General features: G+C 44.2%; 1 protein-coding gene across 1 annotated transcript in view; it reads left to right on the top strand.

Annotated features, from left to right (window-relative positions):
* The first annotated feature begins 251 nt into the window (after positions 1–251).
* The window catches only part of bahcc1b (BAH domain and coiled-coil containing 1b), a 54162-nt gene continuing 35526 nt past the window's right edge, over positions 252–18887 (top strand). The window contains 2 exon segments of the mRNA XM_018665348.2: positions 252–579; positions 4126–4500. Coding sequence (XP_018520864.1) covers positions 4329–4500 — 172 coding nt within the window. The 5' untranslated portion in view covers positions 252–579; positions 4126–4328.

Below are 18887 nucleotides of genomic sequence, written 5' to 3'. Positions count from 1 at the left end.
CCGAGGGCTGCAAATCAAACGCCCGCCGTTTCGCTCCGCGGCTCCTTGGCGGCTCCCTCATTGGCTCGGACGCGGCAGCCAATGGCCGCGCGTGTTTACCGTCGAAGGGGGTGGGGTTGGAGGGGGGGGTGTGTGTGTAGGAAAAGGGTAGGGTAGGGTGGAGGCGGCGGTGGTGGTGGGGGAGCGCCTCACGGGCACGCTTTCACATTGTCGTTCTCAAACCAATAGGCCTACGCGCTCACCCCTCCCCGCGCATACACACACACACACACACACATACTCTCGCTCTCTCTCTCTCTCTCTCTCACACACACACACACCCCTTCATCCTCCTCCTCCTCCTCCCGGCGTGTCTGAGTCTCCGGCTGCATGAACGAGCCTCGATTCACTACAAGCCTGAACTTCTACGATGCGTCTCTCCCATACCTCAACTGACTGCACAGCACAGTCTGCAGCAGCATAGGATGTAATCAATCCCACATGTTTCTTCTCTGCGACTCGGGGATTTTCACTTTGAATATTTTTTGTACTTTTTCTCTCGTTATACCCTCCTCGCCACGCAGTGGATATAACTTACCAGTAAGTAGCAAATTATTTTACAGCTGTGTTTTACAATCTTTAATGATTGTACTGAATGTCTAGTTTAGTTCACGTGCTGCTCGCAGGAGAGGAAGATCTAAATTTATCGCTTTATTTAAATCGGGTATGAGTGTATTTTTTCAAAAGCTCCGCTGTTTTTCACTGTCATACCTTTAGAGAGGTACATAGTGAAATGATATGACTGCTCTGCTGCATTTTACAGAATAAAACCCCGAAGACATTCCTTTTTTCTAATTCTAATATTTGCATTAAAACCAACACACGCCACATTTTTACATATTTTGAAGGATTTATTTAAACTCGTGTGCTCCCTGTGTTTCCTCTCCCGTGCTGTGTGGAGGGGCTGAGGCTGTGGGCGATATGTGTGTCACTTTTTTGATTTGACCTCTTCACAGCCAAATTACTTGTGTGTTTCTAATTCATTCAGAGGACTATTCAAAAACCACTCGCTTTTCATCGCGCCTCCTCACGCCTGTAGTTTCATAGATTATAAATTGTAGATTATTTCTTTGTTAGTTTCTCATTGTGCGTGTGTGTGTGTGCTGTGTTTGAGAGGGAGGGAGACAAACTGCAGTGCTCCCTGCTTTCCCCTCTCGGTGTGAAGGCTGTGCAGACGCCGGGCTGTCTTCGGCTCGGCCGGGCTTGTCTCTCCTGTTTAGCTGGCCTCAGATCCGTCCGGATTTAGTGCCTCGGTTATGCCTCGCGACTTTACTTTATTGTAAAACTGTTGAAGGCAATGACTCGGCCTCTGAACCCGAGCCACTTCAAAACTAATTGCCTTTTAATTCCTTTTTTGTCTCTTGTCCAAAGCTCCGCACATTTTCTGATTTAATAGATCCCAGTCCAAATGGTGCAAAATCGCATTTTATTTATTTATTACTATTTTTTGTTTGAAACAACAGCTGCACGAGATCTGAAAAACACAATTCTTTGCGGATTTACTGGCTTTTGTGTTGAGTTCATGTCATGTCATTTTAAGCAGTATTGGTTACTTTTGTAGAGGGGGATTTTCGTCTGGCTGATAGTTTGACCCTTTGCAGGGCAGTGATGGTGGAGGTGTGTGTGTGCGTGTTTGGAAGGTGTGTGTCTCTCTCTCTCTCTCTCTCTCTGTGTGTGTGTGTGTGGGAGGTGTGTATTGGAGTCTGGTTGTAGTGGAAGGAAGTCTGAACGCCTTCCACGTAGATACACACACATACACACACACACACCACATCAGATCCAAATGATCATTTTACCCCAAACTGTTACGCGCGATCTGCTCACGTCGCCGTGTTTGCCTGCCGTGCGATAACACGGGATTTAGATTCAGGTTGTTAAATGTAGCCTGAGTGGCTCTCTGTTGACGTGGAATGTAAACATGGAGGACGTGTGTTTACGGCCTGGAAATTTAAAAATGTATAGACAAATGTCAGACGAGAGTGGTTTATGATTGATGTCCCGTAGAGAAGGGCCATTGTTTCTCACAGCCTAGGGGACAGGAGAGAGTCCATTTTGCCTTCCCAGTGCGCTTATATACAGTAGCCTGCGTTTCTCTCCCTCTTTTACCCTCACCCCCCCTCATTTCTCCCCCAACCTCGCTGTCGACTTAGATGTGGTCAAAAGTGTGAACGCGGTTTTCACAAACAAAGAGGAAAATAAATGATTTATATGCACTTGCAGTTTAGGCAAAAAATATTCTTATGGGAAGCAATTTGACATTTGCATGCATTGGATATTTTATGTTTGGGAGTGTTTGGACGCACACACACACACTCACTCACCAACCAGCACTTCTGCAGGCTCTGTCAGAGCCGCTGAACTTTGGAGGATTATTTTTCTTCAGCCTCTCCCCACCAGAAAACACAATTCCTGAAAGTTGGGAGTCCTTGAGCAGCGAGCGCGCGCCCGCGTGTGCGTATATGCGTTAAAGGAGACGTGAATATCCGAGCTCATGTAGCCTATATTCTTATGCACTTCATAAGCCCCCTGGTCCACCAGAGCATTTGATATTTTCTTTGTTCCTTTATCGTTGATTCCTGGGAGGTGCTATCAGCATCTACAGAGCGCTAGATGGACGTGCCATGCATTGAAAGGCCTAATAGATGGACTGCTGAGGTGTGTTTGGTGAACGCAGGCACCCAGCTCCCCCTATCTGAGTGTCACAGGGAGTCCTATTTAAGTAAATGACCTGGACTATAAGGCATACATATAAAGTCGATGATTTCCTAGTCTATTTCACTGTTTATTGCCCCGCTCTCTCGCTCTGGAGCGTAAAGGTGATTTGATTTGTGTTTGTGATTACAGTGTAGCCTATATGTGTACTGTATATGTAGCAGGAGATGCATGGTGTTTGCCATTGTCAGGAGGCGAGGGCCACTGCTGCTGACTTCGTAGGAGTTAATGGAAGTAGCTGTTAATAATAAGCAACAGTACAAATAAGAATCCCGGTCACAGCGATGCAAACTATAAAAAGTCAAACACTGAAGGTGAAACAAGTTTAGTAAATACATGAAAAAAAACAGCGCATTATGGAGTCAGGTTTAATTTATAAAAGCTATACAACAAACACCACTGGTCCTAAACATACGTGTGTGTATGTGTGGGTGTGTTCTTGATCATACATCGATCCCATGTTCCAACGATTTTTTTTAATTGTTAAAATGTAGAATACCGTCAACACACAAAGTGACACAACCACGTGTTAAGTGTAGGAAGGGGGGGGGGGGTCAGACTTTATGGCAGCTGAAAGAGGACAGAAATCAAACTTAATTTACATTAAACTCCAACCGTGAATAATACGCAGAAGTGTGTGTTTGTCTCTGTGTGTTGGACTCTGTGTGTTGGTGACTGGGAAGGTTGGGGGTTGGCTCGTCATAATTTAGGATACAAACATGTTTTTGCGCATTCTTCTCCTCGTGCAAATGGGTTTCTTTACATTTTAGTGCACGAGCCTCAGAGGTCCAGCTTGTTTATGACCGGTCCTTATCCAGTCTAAAGACTTAACAACTCGTCCTTCATCGACAAGAGGTTTTTTGTTGTTGTTTTCACCGCTGTGAACTCTTGCACTGTATATGCATCATTTGTTTGTACCTGAGCCAAATCTTCCCTCTTTTTCCTTTCTATTCTTTTCGCTGATAAAGAAAAGCTCCCGTGTGCGTTATTTGCATCGTGTTTGGTCACAGGATGAGGAGGAGGAGGGGGGGGACTCCTCTGTTGGGGCTGACTATGTAGAGCAGAGAAAATCCACATAAAGTCAGTTCACCCACCTTTCTAATCTGCAGGACAGACTTTACTCACCTTCCTGTGCTGGCATAAAAATCGTCGTCAAATGTAACATAAAGGCAGGAAGCAAAGTAGTGAGAATAGTTTGAAAATGTGTTTTTAAGTCGTTTTTGTGGAATTGGAATTGCTTGTTAGTAAATGCTGCTTGTTTGTCTAAACATGAACAGCGACTGTCTCTCAGCTCAGCCTTTTCTTCAGCACTACATCCCTGGTTGGCTCATTATTGTCAGCGCTTTGACGTGTCTCCTGCTCTCTCTTTTGTAGGACATGACGGGGACTCAGTTTCTACCCTGCAAAGCCAAAACTCCGCTCAATGCGAGGGGAGCCCGAAGTTCATAAAAGGGATTATTTGCATCTCGGTGCCTGAGACCTTCGGTGCCTCCGGATTTTACTTTTCTCCCCCCACCCCCCTTTTTTCTTCTTTTTTTCTTTTTTGGATTTGGGATTTATCGGTTCTCGCCCGGGGGATGGAAAGCCGAGATTTCGCTCCTCCGCACCACCTCCTGACGGAGCGGAGCGCGTTGGTTCACAGCGCCGCGTCTCGGATGGCGCCGGGCGGCCACGGCTCCGTGCAGCACCCCGCTCACTTCCAGCCCGGAAAATACTACTCTTCCCACCTCTCCATGGCTCCGCACTCAGGTCAGTTTTGAATGCTGTTCTTTTTCTTGCGTATGAATGACAAGTATGTGGTTTAAAAAAAAAAAACAGTTTCTCTCTTTTGTCTGAAGCATATGTTCTCCATATTCTCCATAAACTTGGGAAACCTTAAAGCTCTTTGGGACGACCTAGAATTTACAGTGGAAGGAAATTGCTCAGACTTTGTGGGTATTTAGAAATTAGCAAAAAGGCGCAGGCACACTAAAGCGTTTTATGTTTTACTTTATTTAATGGACTGTTTATGACATATAGCTGCTTGCTGTGCGCAATATATTTATAAAAAATAATTTGTCAGTTCAGCCATGCGTAAAGGCAAAAATATGAAACATAGAGCGTCATTTGGAAATTAAATTAACGTGAAATTTACGACATACCTCAGTTTTTTGTTTTAGACTTTAAATCTCTCAAGAATTAAAAAAAATATTCCAGGATAATTCTCCTTTATCACACAGGGATTATTAGGCGTTTCCAGTGGCATAATCTTGTCATAGATTTATATGGTTTCATCAATTAGTAAAGTACTAATCATTGCCATTTGATGTAATTAATTAGAATTGGGTAATTCCACTGCTTATATTTCCCATTAAACAATAAATTAAAGCTATTAGCTGAGCCCTTCCTTTATTTGTGCAGTTTCTTTGAGCCCCTTCATGTGTGGTTGTGTGGTTCCAGGAGCACAGTGGTTTGGTGGTGGTGGGTTCGGGGCACATGCTGGTTTGTACTGGTCGCAAACTGGGGGTCGCAGCGGTGGTGGTGGTGGTGGGGGTGGTGGTGGAGGGGAGCTCTGGCTAATAGAGGTGCGGGTAATACCAGAAAATCCGGTTTCTATATTGAGCGGGGACGTGACGGGGTGCGAATGGGTTGACAGTGCATGCATTAGATTTAACAAGTAGCTTTGGTATCCTGTCTCAATAGGGGAGGAGGGGGGATGGGAAGGTGTGTGTGTGTGTGTTTGAGTGAGTGAGTGGAGGGAGAGAGTGAGAAAAAGAAAGAAAGGGCTGCGTTGGAAATCATACAGTGTCTATACAGGTACTGGGCTAAGTGGATGAATATGGACGTGCCCGATGAGAAATCTCATTAATTATCATTTGCAAATGCAGCTGCTTCTTTTAATAGACGCTGAAACTCGGGCCTATGGACGGTATCCTCTGTTGTGTGTGTGTGTGTGTGTGTGTGTGGGATCCACACATCCTCTGTCTCCGCTTATTTGCATATTCATTAGTTTTACACAACAGCAAAACCGACGCAGACGTCCAGTCCGGATTTTTTACCCGTTACAGTTTTGGATAAAATACATAATTTCCACATGTGGCGTCAACACATTGAGCTCGACGCACTTTTTTCTCCTTTTTCCTTTTTGTTTTTCAGAGATATAAAGTGAAACAGTCTGACATTTGACGGGCTTTAGGTCCTGGTTCTAGTCTGGGCTGCTTCTTATGGAGAAAACCTGATTTATAAACAATAATATTTGTACAAGTTGATTTGTTTCAGAAATGTTCTTACAGGCTTCATGACTGTGGCAAACACCTCAGAACGTTTAAATTTATAGTTACAAAGAGTAGTGTGTATGTACAGTATATATACACTTTTATTTTATATTCTCATTTTACAATATATTTAGGACTAATAGGATAAGATTTATATTCATTAATTTCTATAATTTAGAATTTGTTGAAATATGTTTTAAAATGCAACATATTTAATAATCTATATACACAATAAACGTGTTTTTGTAAATATAATATATACATAATGTATTATACTATGGATTATTCTGCAATACATGTATGTATTAAGTATGACACATATTAAACAATTTACATAATTATAGCTCTAAATTATACAATATAGGAAATTATTATATAATAATTCAAACAGAATAATTGATTTTCTATTGATAAAATATTTTGTATATTTCACGAGCTGTGTAGTTGCATGTCTCCTTTAAATCTGACTAAAATGATTTGACCAAAAATGTGGCCATGTCATTTTTAAAACCTCAGACAAACACACATCTAACCTGCATAACGATTTAAACAGATTCTGCTCCACTCTGACTGATATTGCTGCTCGCTGACATGTATTATGGTCCAATTTAAAATGATTCTGTAATGTTGAAAGGAGGTTTAAAAAAAAAAAAAGCATAGTAATGCAGGGTGATAATGCTATTGAAATGTATTCAAGAGGGCCTCTCACTGGGACTCAAGGTGCATGACACTGTATTGAGATTCCAGATATCCAGACTCTCCATGCATGTCCCTGATGGGGTTTTGACTGACATGATGGGCATAGAGGATTGTTGTTTTGGGATGGGGGTTGGGCTACGTGTGTGTGTGTTTGCTGGGAGGTTAGGATGGGGGGTTACCTTTGTGCTCACCCCCCCCCCGCTGCCGCCCTACTCACCACCACCCCCCACTGCCCCCCACCTCACCCCACCCACCCCTTAGAGATTCAGAAAGCTGTATGCCTGGCCCTAGGCCTCGGCACAGGGGGTAGATATGATGTGGGGTTGGCCATACCAGGGCAGGAGGAGGAGGGGTGGTCGGTTATGATTGGGGGGGGGGGCGTTTGAGAGCGTTTGTTTCAGATCTTTGGAAAGACACACACACACATATCCACACATACATTTTTTTTACCTTCCCACAAGCCCAAACTGGGCATATCACTTACAGAAATTCAAAGTAAAGAAAGAAAGAAAGAAAGAAAGAAACTCTCATCCCCCCCGTTTCTTCATATCCTAGAAAACCTGCAATCCATCAATTTGCTGAAGCCTCTTATTTAGATCAGCATGGTGTCTGCTTGAATATGGTCGCGCTTGACAAGGTGATGGAATGACAGCCGCATACCAACGCCATAAGACTCAGCCCCCATTTGATAAAACCCCACAATGATATTACACAGACGTTTAGATTACTGATAGGAGCAGTGGGAAAGCCTTTGTCTCTCTCTGTCTGTCTTGCTCTTTTTCCCCTCCCTGTTTCACCGCTTTGCTTTTATTCCACTCTCTCTCTCTTTCTCTTTTCTCTCTTTCTTCCCTTTTCTGTGATGTTAGCCCCTGGGCAGCAGTTGTGCAAGTGTGTGTGTGATTAAGCTTGGGTTTACCCTGCAGTAGCACAGGTGTGCAGTATTATGGAGGGTGTGGCAGAGTTTGTCACTGAACAGGTGTGTTACTTCCCAGACAGCAGACGGTTTTTGTTTACATGACGGTGTATGTGTGTGAGAGAGTGTGTGTGTGTATTCGTGACCTAGTAATACAGGCAGAAAGAGCCTACATTCATGTTACATGTGCGTGCACATCCACAGCTTCACACAGACCTGCAGGGTTTCTACCTTTAGCTGCTTGTGTTTTGTGCTTTGGAAAAGTCATAAGCCATAAGCATAATGTTTTGGTTAGAATAGATAACCTCTGTGCCACTTCTCTCTGTCTTTTCTCTCAGTTGAAATCCTCTCTGGCCTCATCCCCTGACCTTTTTCTTCTTCTTTTCTCTCTCTCACTCTTCTCCCTGTGTTCAGTCTTGTTAGTGAAGCACAAGATCCTGCAGTGAAATTCTGCGTTTCTCTGCTATGACTGTGAGTAGGTGTGTGTGTGTGTGTGTTACAAGCAGCAGCCTTGTCCATTCATCATGAGGCTGTCAGTAACGTCTCTCCTCTCTTGGAAGTTTCTCGGCTCCGGCTTTGATCGTCACAGATGAGACACGCCCCTGCACCCTCCTCTACCTGTGCACACCTTCACACACAGGCATGACGTAGAAAGAGAGGATGATGTGTTTGTGGTGTGTGTGTGTGTTTGGAAGTTTCTGTGTGTAGTGTTAGAGATCATAGAGGTCTGTAGTTAGTACATATGTGTGTTTGTGTGTGTGTGTAGGGTCCAGATCTGTTAAAAAGTGAAGGAAGGAATATAGATCATTAGAAACTGGGTGAAAAAATGTAGAGAACATGAGCATGTAAATGATAGATGGATAGAGCAGAGGGAGGGAGGGAGGAGGAGAAGGAGGAGTAGAGGAGTAGAGAGGCTGAATGTTTCCACCTGGTTGGTAATCCAGTCAGATTACCACCGCCTGACAGCACCCACTGGCCGTCGTCCCCCGACTCCTCAGCCTGGCGTCTCCGCTGCCTCTCAAGAGTGCGACTGAGTGAAAGCGAGAGAGAGAGGTGGGAGAGGGGGGAGAGAGGGGAGAGAGGGGAGACGCTTGCCTGTGTGTGTGTGAGATGAGTCAGCAGTGGATGAGCCTCAGACAGACCCACCACCACCACCCCCACCTCAGCGATAGTACCCAGGGTACAAGGGGCACGTCCCGTGTGCGGCGTGCAAGACGACCCCCTGCGTGGAGGAGACAGGTGGCGGAGGCTGCAGCCAGCCGAGCCGTGATTGGACGCAGTGAGGAAGGGGCAGAGTGTAAACTGTCAATTCAGTTCAATTCAAGAGACACACTAAAAAAATATAAACCAACCAAGTCTGGATCAGTATAACACCACTGCTGTACTGGGTTAACGTTACCTGGTGCATGTGTAGAAAGCACCTTACCTGTACTATTTTTAAATAACTTTTGGGTTATTTATCTAATTAAAATCTGGTATTTTTGACTGGCTCTTAACAATATATCATTTGTCAATTACATGCACGTGAGTTTGTACAACTAACAACACATTTGTGACAGTTTTAAAGAAAAACTTGAGCTTTTTGTGTCTAATTCTGGCTCAAAATAACCAATACTTTGGTTTTTCTGTAAATAATACAACAGTTATATATATAAAAAAAATAACAGTAACACTGGGACAAAACAACCAGTTGGTTCTAGATAAAGTATTGTGATTCTTAGGGGTTAATGTCATACATTATAAGCACAGCAGTGCTGCACTTATCTAAATTTCAAATAAAATATTCAGTGCGGCCAACAGAAATCAGTTAAATGAGTCTGACTGTTTGAAATTTGTTGACGAATTAAAGGCATTAAGTCATTAAGTAAAGGCAGCAAAGTCATTAAAGGCATTTCCATTACAAATTAGACTCTTGTGTATGCTTTGATATTTCCAGCAAACTATGGCAAATCATTTAAATATAGTCCTGAATGTCTCACTGTGTCTAATCAAATTGACCTCAGAGTAGCTGTGACCAAGACTTCAGCTGTCTGAAAGGTCACATCAGTGGAAAGATAAAACATTTGAATACATTAAGTGAAAGTCTTTTTTGATGTCGGAGCTTTGAGAGTGAAGCCTGCATTTGTTCCGAAGCACATTTGCTGCGGCGACAGAAAGACTTTTTTGTCTCATCTCCAACTCTCATCCAACATGTGAACAGCTGCTTATTGTCGGTAGCAGTGATTTGAAGGGAGTGGGGTGCGTTTGGTTGCGACATCTCCGGGGTGTGAACACACACCACCATCTGATGACTTGGCATGTGAATGGCAAGCGCCAGACTTCCTGTGTCCATGTGCTGTCTTCTCCCTCTCTCTCTCTTTCTCCTCTTCCTCCCTTTTTTCTTCTTCCACTTCTCTCTAACCACATGCTTGCCCTCCCCTCTTCCTCCTCTCCTTCTGTTTTCCTCTTTCACTTCCCCCTTCACTCCTCTCGGCTTTTTCAAGTGGCCCTCCAAGCCCTCCTTCCTCCTCGTCCTCGTAGCCCTGTTCCTCCCCACTCTTCTCTCTCCTCCCTTCACTCTCTCCTCTCCTTTCAATCGATCCCCCCCTTCCTCCTCCTCCTCCTCCTCCTCCTCCAGCTCCCATCTCCGTCTAACTCCCCACACACCCCATCGCCTCCTTGCATTGTTAGCAGGACCAGCTTCTCTCAGCACTCCTCCTATTTCTGTCTCAATTTCAGCCTGCTTCCTCTCCTTTTTCCACATTGCCTCATTTGTTTCTCCCTCTCCTCTCTTCCCCACCACCACCAACCACTTGGGCCGGTTGTTAACGGGCCCGTCCCGGTGCTACTCGGCCCATGGCCAACTCACTAAATCAGAAACGATTGGAGGATTTGGCAGGAGGGAGTGAGAGCTCAGCGCAGCGCCTTTGAAGTCTGAGAAACGAGAGAAAAATGACATTTTAAACAGCCCGCAAAACACAAGGCTAAAACAGCTTCTTACTCCATACAGGAGGGGGAGGAGGAGGAGGGAGGAGCTGGGCATGTGTGTGTGTTTCTGTGTGTGTGTGTGTGTGCGTTCATTTAAAATGCAATATAAGGTGTTTTATGTGAATGTGTGGCTGGAATTCATGATATGAATGCATGAGAAAGTCACAAGACACACGAAAAGAGAAAAAAAAAGTGTGTGTGTGCAAAAATGTGTGTGTGTGTTTGCAGACACTATAATTCCCTGCTATTTTATGGCTTTCCACTCCTACAGAGGGGTCAAGGCAATCCCCCTGTTTACGCGACGTGACAGAGACGTGACATCACTTAGCACCGGGTTGGGGTGTGTGTATGGGGGGGGGGCAGACATGATGTCACAGCACAGTCTACAGGTCTGCACCCTGAAAACACACCCCCCCACAAAGTGCAGAGGCACCACGCAACCACGGCAACCCTTATCGCGGCGGCGCGACCGACACCTGAGACTGGGTGAGGTGGGGGGAGGGCGTCTTTTATCCGTCTCAGGGTCACATTTATGCCTGACTCATCGTCACTCGAGCTGACTTGTTTGACTCAGGCCGGGGCCCTTTTTTTTTTTTCCTCTCTTCCCTCTCAGCCTGGCTGTTGTGTTTTGGTTCTCTATTCGATTCATTTCAGCTCTGTTTGCCTCATTCATATTGTAATGGCCCTCCATTCAGGCGGGTCTATGTCCAGTTTGTTTTGCTGTCAGTGGGCTCAGATGGATGGAGGGGGCTGTAGGTTCATCTGGAGGTGAGGTTAAAGAACAGGCAGTGGAGTGGTTGGTCTACACCTCCTGAATGCTGGACCCTTCAAGTTTCTTTCTCAGAGTCACTCTGCTGCTGCTGCTGTCCTGCAGATTTAACAGACAGAGTATTTGGTGTGAAAGATGGCTAATGTGCTCTTAAATGGGAAATAGGCTCATATCTGTGTGTGTGAGAGAGAGAGAGAGGGAGAGAGAGAGGGAGGAAGAGAGAAGCAGCTGTGTGGAACAGCATGGATCGTTACACAGTGACACACATGAAAGCATTAAGTATATTCAGGAGCCTTCGTTGAATATACATGGAGCTGTGTGCAGCTTTGTGTGTGGTGTGTGTGTGTGTGTGTGTGAATCCCCTCCCATGCTTTTGCCCGAGCTGAGAATATAGTGAGAAAGAAAACACGAACAGAGGAGAGAGCGCAGGCGAGAGAGGGAGAGAGCAAAAAAAAAAAACAAAAAACAAAAAACAACAAAGATCCGTCATCAGTCATTCATGGCTAATCAGTCTCGTGGGACGTGCACACCACACAGACAAACACACACTTGCACACACGGTGCCGAGGTCCTAATCCTACTGGGACTGCTTGTGCCTCTGTGTGTGCCTGTCTAAATTTTGGATCCAGGCTGATTAGAAGCAAACTCTCTCTTTTTGCATGTCTCTCTCTCTCTCTACCTCCACTCCTCTCTCTTTCTCCCTCTGTCTCTTCTCCTCTGTGTCTTTGATTGCTGGTAAAGTGTCTCTTCTCCTTCTCTCTACTTTTTCTCTCTCTTGTCTCTTTAATAACCGCCTACTGTCTTTTCCGGTCGTTTTGATGTGTGTTTTTGTAATGTTTGGAAGCATGTGTGCATGCATAATATAGGAACAGTCTTTTGTGTGTGAGTGTGCACTTATCTCTGCTTTTGCATGTGTGTCCTCACTCCTGCCTCTGTGTGTGTGTGTGTGTGTGTGTGTGTTCATGTCGTACTTCATCAGAACCTCTTAGTGTTGGTCTTGTCTGTGTTTTATTGGCTCCTCCATTTGTTTCAGCTTTTTTCCCCTTTCTAAATCAAATGAGCTTTAGTGGTGAGGATGTTTATGTTATTACCAATTATAAAGAATAAATACATGGATAAATAATTAGAAATAGACTAATATTTAAAAAAGTACCATCCCATAGACATATAATAGAAAGAAAGTAGGACAAAGAGCTGGTATCACAGGTTTTTTTGTTTTCGCAGATACATATTTTGCAGTGGAGAGAGTTGTTTTGCTGATCAGTCCTAAATTGTCAGGAAGTTTACCCTCGTTTTTCTGATAGGGGATTTCTGGACCTGCAGCCTGATGCTAAGCTTTGTATAAAAATGTTCTCTTGAGTCTGTGTAATTGGTGCATTCAGCGAGGAAGTGAAGCTCCATCTCGACGGCTCACAGCGCACAGCGAGAGCACAGTCTGACTTCTCCTGGTAGCCAGGGCTCATTAAGATGAAATTATAAGGATATTTACTGATGTTTATTTTATGCAGGCCTGTGTCTGTGACTTTTTTAAAAACCACATTACCAGATGAAACTCATGTAAAACAAAAAAAATCAGCAGTTAATTTTGTTAGTTTTTCATTTGAATTTGCTCAAAATCATTCACATTGATGCCAAGGAAGAGCAAAACTCCTCAAGCGATTTCAAAGAAAATCAACAATAATATTAGATCAAGGCTTTAACAATAATTATTTTCAGTGTCCACTAATCTAGCACTATAATTCATTTAGAATGAATTTCTCAATGAATCGCTTAAACTTTTGTTGTAAAAACTGTTAGAAAATCATGAAAAATGTTGACGGCAACGTCTTTAAATCGCTCTCTAAGTAAGACACAGTAAAAGGGACAGTTAGGTAGCTGGAACTATTTGCATTTTTTTTGTTGCTCAAAACGTAGCCCAAGTGATTTATCAAAATTAAGAAAATAGTTGTTGATTTATTTTCTGTCAGTCATCAGCTTAATTAATCGACTGATCTTTTAAGCTCTACATTGAATTATTGGCTGCTTCTACCTGTTTGATTGGACAGCTTTGTGCATCAATAAGCTTTCTCTCAGCTTTCTTGTTTTGGCTGTAGAGTACTATTGTAAACAACCAGGGGGCAAATAACCTGTATGTGTGTTTATCCCTGTTTAAGAGGTCAGGAACTTTACTTTTTGGTTACATAAAATAAATCTTATTTTTACATTTAAAAAAAGACTCCAGACATTCAGGTGTCAGGATTTCCTGCTCTTTGTCTGTTTAATATCATTGTCAGTCGAAGGGGTCTAAAACTGTTGTGGGCATTTTATGTCTATTTTTAACACACACACACATATATATATATATATATATATATATATATATTTTTTTTTTTTTTTTTGACATTTCAGAGGCTGAGTGATTAATCGAGACAGTAATTGGCAGACTAATCAATAGTGAAAATAATCATTAGTTCTGGCTCTAATTTGAGATTTATTACCATCTGTTCCCCCCTCGTTCTCTCCATTCTTTATTTTGTTTATTTTTCTTTTCTCCCCCTCCCCCACCCCACCCCTCTTCTCTTTATTTCCTCTCTGTGAATCTCTCCAATAATCTTTTATTCCTGTGTAAATATTACAGCAATGAGGGAATATAAAGGACAGAAAAGCCACGCTGAAATAAGGTCAGGCTAGGTTATTCTCACCTGCTTTCTCTCCCTCTCCCTCTCTCTCTCTTTCTCTCGCTTCGTCACCAACTCCCATTCTTTCTCCCTCCCTCTCTCCCTCTCTCCCTCCGTCACCCGCTCCTTCCCTTTCCCTTCCTCTACTCGCGCCGTTGCTGCCTCTCTCTTGTGTTCGCTGTCTGCTGATCCCACTCTTCTCTCTTGTTCAGTCTCTTCCCCCTCACACACACAAACTGGCACACACTGACTGTCTGACGCACCCACACACACTCTCTCTCTCACACACGTACAGTACACATGCAACAGACACACACACCTACAGTATACACACTCTGACACCTGCATGTCGAGCTGTTGAGGGTCTAATTTAAGTAAAGTGCTTCTCTAGGAACCACAACCCCTCAACTCACGATGATGGAGGGTGATACGGTGCGGCGTGGTTGAACACACACACACATACCCAGTTAGACATAGACGCACACACACATCCTGCTCCAGTGATACTGAGATACGACTCTCCGTGGTGCGGGATTGAAGGAAGCACTGTAGATGCCTTGTAAGAAGCATACTGTAATAATAATGTGATATCTGATCCCCGTAGGGAAATCCACCTTTTCTCAGCTGCCCGCAGATCAGACTGCAGGGTCAGTTACAGAGGTGGCAGAACTGGTAGGGATTCAGTGTCTTGCTCAAGGACACTTCAGCAAGGTGGATGCCGGCTGACACTGATACGGTTAAATCTGGGTCTCCCTGGGTTAAAGGATGTTGTCTTCTTTGCTTGCAAACGCCCTGCTGCTTTGCCTCTGCTGTGTAGGTGTGTTTGTTTCCACTGGAGTTTGAGCTAACTTTAGCTGCAGCGGGATCGTGCTGCACCGCTGCTGCACATCTGGGGCCCCGCGATCTCAAACCTTCATGGAAAAAAATAGCCTGAAGTGCTTTGGTTCTGGGAACTCGAGTCCAAGATAAAAGTAAAGATAAGACTCTTCAAAGTATTTCAGTTACTGCTTCGGTTACTTATCTTACATTTCTTTCTACAAAACCTGGGCCTGTTGAAAGCTTGCTAAATCTAAACCTGACAAACACAGACATGTATTAACTTTTTAGTTGATGTGGTGAGGTTGTTGGGAAAAAGCTGCTCCCTTACAAACAACACTAGCTTTATTTTGCCTCCTGATGAACACAAGTCCAACATTCATTCTCCTTTTAGCTCTGTTTTGGTCTCCACCAGCTCCTGAGAGAAACATCTGACCCTTTAGCTGCTATATGTTCCTCTATGTTCACCAGCTAGTCACTAACTTTTTCTCTTTGCTTTTTGGTGCTGGATAGGTTGTTTTATGTGAAAACAAAGAGCAGCGAGACTGAACTGAAGCAGTAAAGCTGCAGACAAGAAAACTAAAACAACAAGCTGAAAGATGCTAAAACGCTCTTTGTGGAGCCACTGTGATCCACTGTTGAAATAAAGATATTGATTGCATCTTCTTTAGAGGATCTGTGGGCTGAATTAAACTTTATTAGTATGTCGCAGATAGAAATCAGAAACGCTATCCAACACGCTCATTATTCGATTGAAGATGAAATTACAGAAAATAAAGCTTCAGTCTGTTTTTGCATGTTGACACTGCCGTTGATGGATGGCCCTGTTTCATCTTGGTTTGTCTCAATGGTAGAAAATCTATTCGAAATAGTTACTGAAACTGAAAACGCTTTCACAGGTGAAAAGTTAATTTGATTTAAAGATAATTTGGGGAAACAAGCCTCATTTCCTACAATCTTCTCCTTCTCTAAAAGAGAAGGTTGTGTATTAATCTGATAAATTAGTGTCTGGGCCGAATGTTGAAAGATTGCACCACACACGCTACATACTGTTAACGTTTCCTTTCATGGGTTTGAATTTGAAAAATACATGTTAATAAGTGACAGTCATATAAATCAGCACTATGTGTTTAATAGGGACTATGTGCTAATGTACCATAGGTTGTAATATGTAACCAGAAAGCAGTAAATGTTGATAAGTGGTGTACTTGTGTTGTGTTTGAACTTTAGTGGGTCACATGAATCATGAAGAAACACATGTGTACCTGTTCATCTCTGTCTCCACTTTGCTCTCAGCTCACGGTGACGTGTTTTCTGTTAGACTCACTCTGCGCTCTTCCTGGTGTCTTGACCCCCAGGTGTATTTCATCCAGCAGCAGGCACATGCAGCCTCAAATCATTCTAGCCAGTGTGTGTCTTCATCCATATGAGGATGTGTGTGTGTGTGTGTGTGTGTGTTTGCTGTGGACTGAAGGGACCACAGGGGCGTGGCGCAGACATGTCGGACGACCAGAACTCCCAGAACAGGCTTCCTCACTGTTTACCAGAGCTGCAGAGCTACTGTGGTGGGTGATGGTGGGGTGGTGGGTTGCCAACACGCGCACACATGTCCACACATACACAAACACACACACACACACACAAGTTACACAGAATTGCATTATCGGCTCTCACCGCAGGCTTTCCTGAAATATCAGCAACCTTATGCTTTTAATTAGTGTGTGTGAGTGTGTGCGTGTGTGTGTGCCAGCATGTACCATTTGTGTTTCATTCTGACCGAAGCAGCAGAACCAGGTCTCGTATGACCCCTGTTCCCCAAAATTCCCCTGTTTTCTTTGGTAAAACATGGAAAAACTTACTCTGACAGCCCCCCTCCTCCTTCCTGCCTCCTAAGAAACTCTCATATGTTGTGAATTCCTGCTCTCCGGGACCATATATGGTCCTTCCTCCCTGCCGTGGGTGGGTGGGTGTGTGGCATCCAAAAAGTCTGTGGTCAAAAGCAGGAACATTTTTCTCCTCACTCCACAGTTTTACTGGCGCATTTTGTGGGCCATGATCGCCGACGGAAAACTCTGAACATCACCGGAGTTCTTTTTTTTCCTGTTTTTTTTCGGGCTGGGGTTGACACGAGGTGCAATGTTGCACGTTTTCTTCCCTTGTTCATTTAATTCCTCCTGCTGCTTTCCTGCTGGTTTTTTTTTCTTCATTTCCTGTAGTTTTCACGGAGCTGCAGACGACGCGTCTCTTAGCATCCTCGGTGGCTTTTGATGGTGTAAAACGCGCATATGTAGGTGCGATGTGAGATTGGGGATGTTACAACAGTAGTCTTGTGCATGTAGGGAGATGGGATGAGTGTGTGTGTGTGTGTGTGTGTGTGTGTGTGTGTGTGTGTGTGTGTGTGTATGTATGGATGGTGAGGCTCTGGTCTGCAGCCTGGGAGTCAGGCTTTGAGCTGTGCTGTTCATAGTCTGCTGATTTATGCGCCTCACAGGGAAATCTCTCATTTGTAGCTCTTTCATCTCACCCCCCTCCCCTCCACTCTTTTCTCTCTCTCTCCCTTTCTCTTTCTCTGTCCTCTCTCCTCTTCCCGCCGTAATGCGATTCAGTGCAGCCGCTCGTCCCAGGCGACATGCCATGCTTTGCTTGCACACCCTGCTCTTTCTAACATGAATGAGTCAAGAGGAATCGTTGATGAATAATAAGATAGAGCAGAAGGAAAATGCTATCTGGATCTAGTCGAGCAAAAGAACTCCTTTTCTCCCCTGAACGTAGTCTTTGTAAGCACCGCTCGGGCGCTTACTCACACATTGAATGTGTTTCTGTCCCCAGTGCCATAATGCTTTTATGGACCTTTGTGTGTGTGTGTGTGTGTGTGTGGTGTGTGTGTGTGTGTGTGTGTGTAAGTAAGCACTTTCCTCGACCGCCTTGTTTGAGTAGCCCTGTCACTTGTGCAATTCCGTGGTGTCAAAACAGATCAGAAAGGTCTGGCTTGACTCCTGCCCCTCAATACACACACACATAGGCGTGCACACACACACACACACACACACACACACACACACACACACACACACACACAGAGACACACACTCACACACACACACAGATTGAAGGCTCAGTGCCAGGGCCCTTGGTGGTTGGAGGCTTATGAAAGGGTCGGACTGACGAGAGGTTGCCAAGTGTACGGCAATAAGCGTAACAGCCAAGCTAACGAGAGTCAGAACCTCTGACACACACACACAGACACTCGTGCACGGTGAGACTGAACTGTCAGGCTCTCGAGCTCTCTCAGTAGTCACTACGAATGGCAGAGTAAAAGAGTGTGTGCCTGTGCCTGTGCGTATGTGTGTGTGTGCGCGCACGACAGGAGGGAGAGACAGTTCAGTATATCAGTGTGTGGACAGAGGTTTCTGTTAATTGGCAAATGTGACAATAGAACACGAGAGGATATTGATCTTCAATCGGACGGTGATCGATTTAACTTGTCATCCTTCCAGGTGTGTGTGTGTGTGCGTGAGAGAGAGATTGTGCGTGTGTGTATTGATCAGCAGCAGTCCATTCAGAGCGAAGAATATCACAGCGTTACTTTATCTGTGTTTGCCTTTTTCTCCTGCGTCATCATCATTCATTCACCTCCATCACCCCTCCATCAGTGTCATCCTTTTCTCCTCCTCCTCCTCCCTTCTTCTCTTTAGAATAGTGAGAAATTACCATGACATTTTTAGGTGCTTTTCATCATTAGATGCTTTCTTTGCATTTTGCATAAAAGCATTACCCTTTCACTGTTCCTAAACATGGCTGCCATGCATTTTGAGCAGACGCCATTGATTCATCCTTAATTAAAACTGTCATAGAGGTGTGAAAACGTGAGGTGAGTGCACTCATAAAAAACAGCATTACTTGCACAATTTGAGCCAACTGTCTTTTTCTTTTCTTTTTTCTTTTCTTTTCTATCCATTGGGGTTGAATTTAAAGATTCCTCCATAAAATATTCCCACTCTAACGTAGGTGTTATTTATATCAACCTCTTGCAGCAGCAGCAGCAGCCATGTGACAATTTT

This window comes from Lates calcarifer, linkage group LG23 (genome assembly GCF_001640805.2).
Source record: "Lates calcarifer isolate ASB-BC8 linkage group LG23, TLL_Latcal_v3, whole genome shotgun sequence".
Classification (NCBI taxonomy): domain Eukaryota; kingdom Metazoa; phylum Chordata; class Actinopteri; family Centropomidae; genus Lates; species Lates calcarifer.
This window is presented reverse-complemented; position numbering and strand designations above follow the sequence as displayed.